Raw genomic sequence first — 9,455 nt, 5'->3', positions numbered from 1 at the left:
TTGCGGTATCTTTTCAAACACGTGAAGAATTGGTTTTGTTAGACTGCTTGCTGATTTGAATAGTGAACTTTTAGCTCACGTATGGGATCTGTAACAGGATCACACCCGCTTCTGAGCAACACCAGCATGAAGACACTTTTCCCTACAACCCTGGCTTCAGGCACGTAAAGTGGTACTAATAATTTGGGCAGGAGCTCCTTCTTGTGATTTACAGCAAAAATGTGAGGGCCTTGCTGAATAGAATACCTCAGTGTAAGCCTACATTCTCTCATTAACATAAGACAAGAATGGCTAAGGACCTAGCTAGGAGGAACAAGAAAAAAAAATCAGGCCTTTCTTGTTCCCTAGGGACAGGTATCCAAGGCTGAAGAAAACTGGTTACCTAGACCATGATTTTCATTCCCTAGTCTATACTATACACCAGCTATCCATACTCAGAGCAGACTTCATAAATAGGCCCATGTTGATCATGAAAAGTGGTAGCATGCACCTATTCTCTCCTTTGAAGATTCAGGTTAAAGAGAAACACCTCAGTTCCCAGGAGAGGCCAGAGCCAGATAACACTGACTGGGTGAGATGCTTCATCTGAGGTTAAGCATATGTGATAATGAAAATCAGAAGCTAAATTATCAAGTGAATGAGAAAGGAAGTGGATCTGAGAACTCACTTCCCATCCCCATACATATTCACCATGCCCTCAGGGGAAGAGTGATCAACTATATGCAAAAAAACCCGTTCAACACTTTTCACTTTTCTAGCTTAAAGATAACATTCAATACTTGAGAACTAGAAAAATGACGCTTGTATTGTACCATAAAGTTATTTTAAACAATTCTGTGGTTACTGAAATGACAATACACGCTCTTGCCACCTCTAAAACAGAAGCATAGCGAGGATGCAAAGAAACAGTGAAGTAGCTCTGTTCTTGCTGTGCCATTTCTTATTCACTCTTGCAGGGGGTGAAGTTTTAATTACCTTCACCCACTACATTCTACCCTCCAGTCTAAGAACGCTTCATATCTGAGTAGGGGCAGGAAAATGGTGCGGGGTTCTGGAAGTTTTGAGGAGCTAAGCATCATGATGTTTCTGTGATTGAAAGGATTACTCCGAAAACATACAGAAAAAAAAAAGCCATATGAAAATCTAATTAGGCACATTTGGTGTATAGTCTATTTAGCAAGACAACCTGGAAAAAGCGAGGTCAAATATAAAACTAAGGTGGACTGCTTCTTTTATTCCATGCCATTTTGTAAAAACATGTAATATAGGCAAAAAAAAAAAAAAAAGTACACTTTTTCGGGTCCTTTCTCAAAAGCCATGAACTCAGCCTTTTAGTTGGGTTGCTGTAAATGTGAAGCCTGGAAGGGAGATGACTCAATTTGGGGTTTCTCGTTGAGAGCAGGCAGGGTGACTAAAATGACTCTCACGGGGCAACTGTGCAGTTTTATGACCCAATCATAAAAAGGACCTTTAAAATCTTTCCTTTTCAGCACTCTTCAATGACTGTGGTTCCAATCAAGGAATAAAGCTTTTTCTTCACAAGTCGGAATCCTGAACTCAGGATCAGAGTTCGCCTGAGGCCAGATGAGAAGCGACCTCGGCTGAAGAAAAAGTCCCTGAAGCTAGTCCAGGAGCCATTCTCCTGCTTAAACACAAGGGTGAGCTCAAAAGTGGGCACCACGCTTGAATCACACACAATCTTATCCAGCTTTTTACATACATTTTCAATTTCCAAGTTCACGTGCATAACGCAACCTCGAAGGCCGCAGGGCTCCGTGGAGGACAGCCGCAGGACATCCTGAGCAATCCTCTGGGTCAGTTTCTCAGGGACGAGGACTTTTGAGCAACCAAGTTTGGTTTGCTTTGATTTGGACAGACAGTTCTCCAGCATTTTCGCCAAACTCTGGCAAGTTGTCTCCTCAAACATCACCTCATTGAGGTTGGGTTCAGGAACAACATAATCCCAGTAGTCGAAATCTGTAGGAAGGGGAAGTTTGAGATGAAATCAATCAATCAATCAATCAATCAATCAATCCTGGAGCAGATAAAACACACCAAGATAGCAACATGGGCTACTTCTATCTACCACGTCTGCCTTTTGCTCATATTTGTTGGCGAGTCAGCTGACTCGGCTTTGCTGTTGACTAGCTGGGTAACAAACAGGGCAGGTCACTGAAAAATCTCAGAGACTGAAAATGCATCTATGAAATAAAGGTTCTGATAAACAGGATGGATAGGATATAACCTCTTTTCTTTAAATTTACATGTGTACATACACACAATCTTACAGACTGGATCAAAAATCTTTCTATGGTTATACTAGAATACCAGTGACTTTCTTTTGTTGTTGTTGTTGTTGTTGTTATTTGACAGAGAGAGACACACAGCAAGAGAGGGATCACAAGCAAGGGGAGTGGGAGTGGGGAGAAGAAGCAGGCCTCCCGCGGAGCAGGGAGCCCGATGCGGGACTCAACCTAGTCGAAGGCAGAGGTTAACCACTGAGCCCCCCAGGCGCCCCCCAGTGACTTTCTTTTCCTTCCCGCTCCCTTACTTGCTCTGAGGGTTTTCTAATTTTGTTTTACAGAGAACACGCTTCACTTCTGGAATAAAAATGGTAATAATTTTTTTTTTCAATGAAGGGACTGTTCGTTTCTAAGAATTATACATGTTTGTTATTGTGAAATGCAGGATTTTTGCTACTGCTCCTTACTGCTGAACTTAAGAAGAACTTGATGAGCTATAGTTAGTATCGAATTTGTGTCTTTCTTTAAAAGTCTCTACGGGAATGGTCTGTAGATCCCAATTTTAGCTGCAACCTCTTTGATTAAAAATTGCTCAAAGGGAAGACCTTTAAGGTCCACGAGGATATTTATAACTGGCTGGGTAGTTTTCGTAGCCAAGCAAAACAAAACAGTCCTAGGAAAATAAAATTAGATTTGCTCAAAGGAAAAGAGATAGCTCTGCATTTGGTCACCTACCTTCCAAATTAATCCTACCTCTTGGCAGGATGCCACACCACATTCGCAGTCAACTGGGCAACCCCTCCCTAAGCATACTTCACCTTCATTGGCTACTGTCTCTTCATCTCCCCACATCACCTATTCAGTTAGGTCACTGTTTTTGTTTTTACAACTCAGTGAAACAAATGCACTTATAAGGCTCCATATTTTAGAGCTTTGGCCTATAAAATTAGCTCATCAACCACTTGGCCTTCGAAATGAGGAAGGCCCAAAGAAATTAAGCAATTTGTCGATGCCACACAACTTCTTAGAGGCAGAGCAGCGTGCTAACCTAGAAACTGCTGTTTAAAATTGCAGATGAAAGTATGTCCAGCACCACTGCTGTTTTGAAATTTCCTTCTGGCATTAAAAACAGAATACTGGGTATATCCACAAAAAGAATATTGCTCAGCAATAAAAAGGAACACATACCGATAGAAGCAACCACATTAAAGGATCTCAAAATCATTAGGCTGTGGGAAAGAAATCAGATGTAAAAGAGTAGGTATTACATGATTCCATTTGTATGAAACGGTAGAGGCAACACTAATTTATGGTGACAAAAAGCAGATCAGTGTTTCCCTGGGGACAGGGGAGAGGGAGCGTGGAAAACTGATGGCAAATGAGCGCGTGCGAATTTGGGGGTACGGGGTGATGGCAGTGGTTATAAGGGTGAATACATTTGTTAAAATTTAAAACTGTACACTTCGAATTCACCGTAACTTCACAACTCCTTAAGGAACCTATCTAACTTTTAATCCCCAAACATCCTCTTGGCCGCAAACTAGACCGCGCAGCCTTTGGGTTGTTTTATTTTTTGCTACTTTTGTTTCTCACTACCACGAACAGAAGATGCTAGAAAGTTTGGAAAGGAGTCTTTTCAGATGGATTTTGAGGCACACCCTACATCGAGGAAGGGGCGACACCGTCCGCCCACCCATCTCATCTTCCAGGGGCCGCGACTTTTGGAGGAGAGAGAGGCGGGCAGCTGGGAAACTCACCATTTAGCAGGCTCCCCGGGTGGAAGTCATGGTCTAGCAACTCTGAAATGCAGGCCGGGTTCTTACTGCTCAAACTGCCAGTTGCAACCATGGTCAACGTCTCTGCTTCCCTCGCGGGGGCGGAACGGCCTTTCCCGGGCGCTGGAAAAAGAAGGGAAGAAGGACGGATTTGCAAAAGTCGGCAAGACGTGCAGAGGCTCCTAAAATGCCCAGCGTCCTGGCAGCGAACTAGCCGAGGAAGTCATTTTCCAAAGGGGAGGAGCCGGCCTCCGCAACTCAAGTTTACAAAGCCCGGGGAGTGGAGACGCCATCCACACTCACAACTTAAAACTAATTCAAAGTTAGCATAACTCGGAGCGGACGTGCCCAGAGGAACGCACCCCTGGGCGGGGAGCAGCGGAGCCCTCCGCCTCCGCTCCGTCCCCCGAGGCCGCTGCCTCGCTCACCTGCTGGGAGTTCGCTGCGACGGGCGCGCTCGCTGGCAAAGCGGCGGGGTAAACGGAGGCACGGACTCTTCTCAGGAGCCTCTTCCGTCGGAGGCTCAGGGACCTGCAGACCCAAGCACTGATCGACCCCCAGCCCACGCAGCACCCGCTCCACAGAGCAGCATCGCCCCTGGGGCCGCGAGCACTTTATAGGCCCAGCCTCCTCACCCCGCCGCGGCCCGCCCACCTGCACCACCCCTCCGCGGCCCTGCGCCCCGCCCTTCTCGGGGTCGGGTTGCATTTCAACCTAGACACTTGCAGCCGCCAAGGGGAGCCGCTGGGAATTGAGGATAAGCTTGCGGCCGGGTAGACACCTGCTGTTTCCTGAGTGGGCCACAGGTCACCGAGTCCGCAATTCCGGGTGTACGACTTGCCGAAAGCTGACCACTCGCCTCCACTACTAGCTTGGATTCTTTGGCGCGACCCCACCCCGGCGCGCGCACACTCTCACGCCGCCGGTGCCCTTGTTAAGATTCTGTCCCAGGCAGCGGGAAGCTTTCCGTCCTTTGTCTATTACCGGGACCAGGCTTTGCTGTGTCATACTAAAACTTTGCTAATATCTGTTTCGATGTTCAATGAGCATTATTTATGCATTTAGTTCTGGCCTCTAACCAAGTCAGCTCTACTCCGTGGGTTTCTACATCTTTCCCTCCTGCCCGCGATCAGATCTAGCTCGCCTTTTCCGCGTCGGAGGTTCTCCAGAATTCTAGGAGGGGTCTTCATCACTGCAGTCTCGGCACCCTAAGGCGGTTTCATCTATGACTAATGAGTTTTCTCCGCGAGAAGGGTGAGCCTGGTACTCTTCTAATTAGACCTGGCTCCAGAGCGCTGGGAGCTTGAATGAAGGGGACTTTGCCAAAAACGAAGCAAAACCGGTAGTGGGACCTTAGCTGCTTCTTCGCCCGCCTGATCGCCAGGAGCAGTTGTCATACCCAGAGGCAGACCTTTCTGGCGAGCCCCGTGGTGTTGGGCGGTCTTGAAGGGGCTTGGGGCGGTGAATATACGGAGTTTTAGTACCAGCTAGGAATAATCCCTGTGAGGCTCGATGTGCAGTTCTGAACCCAAGCGCACAGAGAGAGGAACTGTGCAAAGACTCAACATGCGCGCACAGCCCATAAGCAGGAGGCCAAGTGCTATGTTTCCTTCCAAAGTTACTAATCCACCCTTTTCTTGCTTTGATGTGCAGTAGGAGATGATCTGTTCAGAGTGGTCACTCCCGAAGAAGGTGTTGGGTCAGGAGCGGAAAGGGAGGGGATGCCAGGAGGGGAAGACTGTTTCTACAAGTAGGAGGATCTAGTGTTGGCTCCTGGTCTTTGAGGATTATGTGTACAAGGATCTGTAGGTTAGGGCCTTGAAAAGCAGTTTCAGCTGTCCAGGCTAAAAAGTCGTAGTAAGAAAAACAACAACAGAAAGGGTAAGGAGGGTGTGATAAACAGATCAGTGGGAGGACATTGGGAGGCAGTGCAGCAGAAATTAAAGCCAGCCTGACAGTCCATTTTTAACTGGACTCAGGCAGCTGCACTGCCTGAAGGTCAGGCCAGCCAAGGAAGGAGATGCCGATAGGCTGGTCATTGAAAGCAGATTTCCACTTCTATTTCAATAGCAGAAAAGTGGGAAATAAACAAGTCCATTTAAGCCGACCGAAAAGCGGTTTCAGTGGCCAATATGTTCAAGACCAATAGATGAGCTGCCTAGCTGTCTGGGGTGGGGGGAGGGCAAGCCACAGAGCGTCCTTTCCTTATCTGGGTGGCAATATTGATGAAGTGGCCACCTACCTGCCTCCAAGGAGAGTTATTAGGATTAATATAATGAGTGCTCTGAACCTACACCATTGAAATAAAGAAATTACCCATTTCATTTCCCTTAGGTATTTAGGCAAAACACATCAACTAAGTACTCCCAAAGGGCCAGAAAGATTATTGGGCCTTCTAGAACATAGCAGTTACTCTTCGCTCACCTGACTAAATCCCTTCGGGATTTTACTGCAGAAAATAATTTACCTATGTATGAAAGACTGAATAATATTCTTTTTGGCTGAATGGACCTAGCTTTGGGGAATTACAGGGCATAAGGAATGATTGATGTGGAACACATACTTGGGATAATTAGTGGAGATTGTCCTTTCTCATCTACTCTTTAAAGGGTAAAAAATCCATCCTATCACCAGTTTTCATCTATGCGGGGTTAAACAAACAGACCCAACTTTTAAAAATAAATCATAGAATAGAATTTGGAAAAACCAAGTGCCATCATAGTCTTGTCAAGAGATGACACATACTTTAATCCATTAATTTTTATATGCTGTGGATATAGTTAATTATAACGGAAGGTTCACATGGGGGTATCAGGTGTTTATGAGGTAGTGCTGAAGTATATTTCATTGCTGTTTTGTTATGTCCTCTCTCATACTGTAAAAAGAGTTTGTGAGGGTGCTTACTGGAAACAATAGTTGAATATGAAGAGAAAATCTAATTGGTTAAATCATTTGATTGCCTTTCATAAACCAGTGTAATATAGCAAATTACCAAAATCCTCTGTAAGGTCTTTGACTGAAGCATGCTTTTTTATTACTATGATTTACTCATCCACCTACCTAAGAAAGAAAAGTAGTGGTAACACGTGGCAACAGTATGTTCATCTGATGTGTATACACATATGGAAGTTCCATGTCCCCCTCCTGTCTAAATATAGTATTCATAATATCATTGCTTGCGTAAAGTATAAGTTCAGAATACCAGGGATATTACAAAAATGAAAAACAAATATGATGCTTTAATATATTATTCTAGGAGACACTGGTATCTTGTGCATTCATGACTTGGAGTGTTGAATATTTATTATGTTTCACTAGCCAATTTTCTCTATCCAGTATGAGCCATTGTTCCTGAGGTCTTATTAATACAGTTATATCCAGTGCATTGCTAATTTTATTTCATGAACTATGACATCAGAGGGAAAATGACTGGGTTTCTTAATCTGTACAATGGGTTCAGGGAAGATTTACGGGACATGGAAGTCTCTTAGCAAGCTCATAGGGTTGTTATGAGATTAAAAGAGAAACCCTTATAATCAATGCTAAATATTAGCTCTTTTTTATAAAGAAATCTGAGATCTTTAAATGCACACTATTGGGGCATCTGGGTGGCTTAGTCAGTTAAGCATCCAACTCTTGGTTTTGGCTCAGGTCATGATCATGGGGTCATGGGATCGGGCTCTGTGCTGAGCTGAGTACGGAGTCTGCTTCAGATTCCCTCTCTCACCCTCTCTTCTCCCCCCCACCTCACTCGCAGTCTCTTTCTTTCTCAAATAAATAAATAAAATAATGCACACTATCCCTGGCTTCCCTTGGTTATGCTAAATTTCTAAATCTAGTACTTATGTGCAGTTTTAGAACAGGGTCGGTACATAGCAAGTGCTTAATGAATGATAGCTATTATTATTGCAATTATTATTGTCCTGAAATTGTGGTTCTGTTTATTGCAGCAAGCACTAATCGGGCTAAATGGGGTTGGAGAAGTATTGCTAAAACAGAACAAAATTTATCCTCTTTCCTGTTTGCAGGCAGTACAGAAAATATTTGCCACTGATTGGGAAAGACAGCTTTTTTTTTTTTTATGATAGTACATGTGTAAATTAATGGGAGTACAGGAAGGAGATCTCTCAATGGTAAGTAAGAAAATAATGTGGGTAAAAAGTTGTTTTGGTACAAAATACAGAATTATATGTATTAACTTTCCTATATTAATCTAGGAAATAGTTTTCTGGAAAAAAAATCACAGGTTATTTGAAATCATTGCCTAAAGAACCACCCAAATGTTGCAAGACATGTATGACCCCCTGTTAACACTCTGGATGAGATATGTCATCATTATTTTTGTCTTTGAGGGTGCTCCAACAAATAAAATTTCCATTTAATGGTGAAATATGCAGTGAGTTAGTCTATAGAATAACGAGATTTTCCAATAAGTAAGATAATGTGAAGACTCATTTAATATAAGACAAAAGAAGCTCAGTAGAAAATAATACGTAATATCTGCGGCTAAAAGCTGAGAGAAGCTTCCAGTAGCAGAAGGCCTTGCTTCTCTAAATTCAAGCAGAGAAATGGTTACCATAGTGACTTATCTCTCAAAATAGTTGTATGATTTTTTTCCTTTTCATAAACAATGTTACATATTATCTCCCTTTAAGTAAAGAAAGCTGATATGTTTAAACGTACACTGTCCCTTCTTTTCCTTAATTATACAAAGATTTATAATTCAGGAGCCCGCATAAAAGAATGTCGGCTAGGAGCATGGAGAAGGTCCTTGACACTTTTCTAGGGATACACCTTAAAACCTTTGCAAGTTCCAAGTTGGGGAATACCATCATGGCATACCATTCCTCTGGAATTCTCACGTGCATAAAGATAAGAGGAAAACATAGCTCTGTGCTCGTGTAGATGCTGGTCCTTCCCTGGTCCCCCTCCCTGTACCAGCCAAGTGTCCTATTCTGATGGACGAAATTTGCACAGCTTTTGTCATTCACATTTGTGTCCCAGAAAAGTTCCACATTGCTTCATGACATAACCCTGTGGGGTTGCACAAGAAAATAATTAAATCCAAGAATGCCCACATGTGGACCAGATAGAAAAATCTGGTAGTCTTTAGAGTGGGTCCGACCCTCGTTCTGTAAAGAACATTAATGTTAACAAGTTTGACAAGGTCAAAGAGCGATTCTGTTTTTTTATCTTCATGGTGTAGTGGTTAGGTGTATGGACTGTGGGGCCTAACTGCCTAGCTTTATATCCTAGCCATGACACTAATTAGCTGTATAAACTTTTTTTTAAAGGTTTTATTTATTTATTTGAGAGAGAGAGAATGAGAGATAGAGAGCACGAGAGGGAAGAAGGTCAGAGGGAGAAGCAGACTCCCCGCTGAGCAGGGAGCCCGATGCGGGACTCGATCCCGGGACTCCAGAATCATGACCTGAGC

The 9,455-nt window shown here is 43.7% G+C and overlaps 1 protein-coding gene across 1 annotated transcript; it reads right to left on the bottom strand.

The window, feature by feature from the left end:
* Positions 1-1,486: 1,486 nt before the first annotated feature.
* DDIT4L (DNA damage inducible transcript 4 like) lies at positions 1,487-4,091 on the bottom strand. The gene is made up of 2 exons (XM_028093915.2): positions 4,001-4,091; positions 1,487-1,977 (listed from the first exon to the last, which is right to left on the bottom strand). The coding sequence occupies exons 1-2, from the start codon at positions 4,089-4,091 to the stop codon at positions 1,487-1,489; spliced, it is 582 nt and encodes a 193-aa protein (XP_027949716.1).
* Between the last annotated feature and the right edge of the window lie 5,364 nt (positions 4,092-9,455).

The sequence above is a fragment of the Eumetopias jubatus genome, unplaced genomic scaffold (assembly GCF_037043125.1).
Source record: "Eumetopias jubatus isolate StellerSeaLion01/CBP00866 unplaced genomic scaffold, mEumJub1_p1.0 scaffold_2, whole genome shotgun sequence".
Taxonomy (NCBI): Eukaryota; Metazoa; Chordata; class Mammalia; order Carnivora; family Otariidae; genus Eumetopias; species Eumetopias jubatus.
The sequence above is the reverse complement of the archived record's forward strand: the minus strand, read 5'-3'. Positions and strand labels throughout refer to the sequence as shown.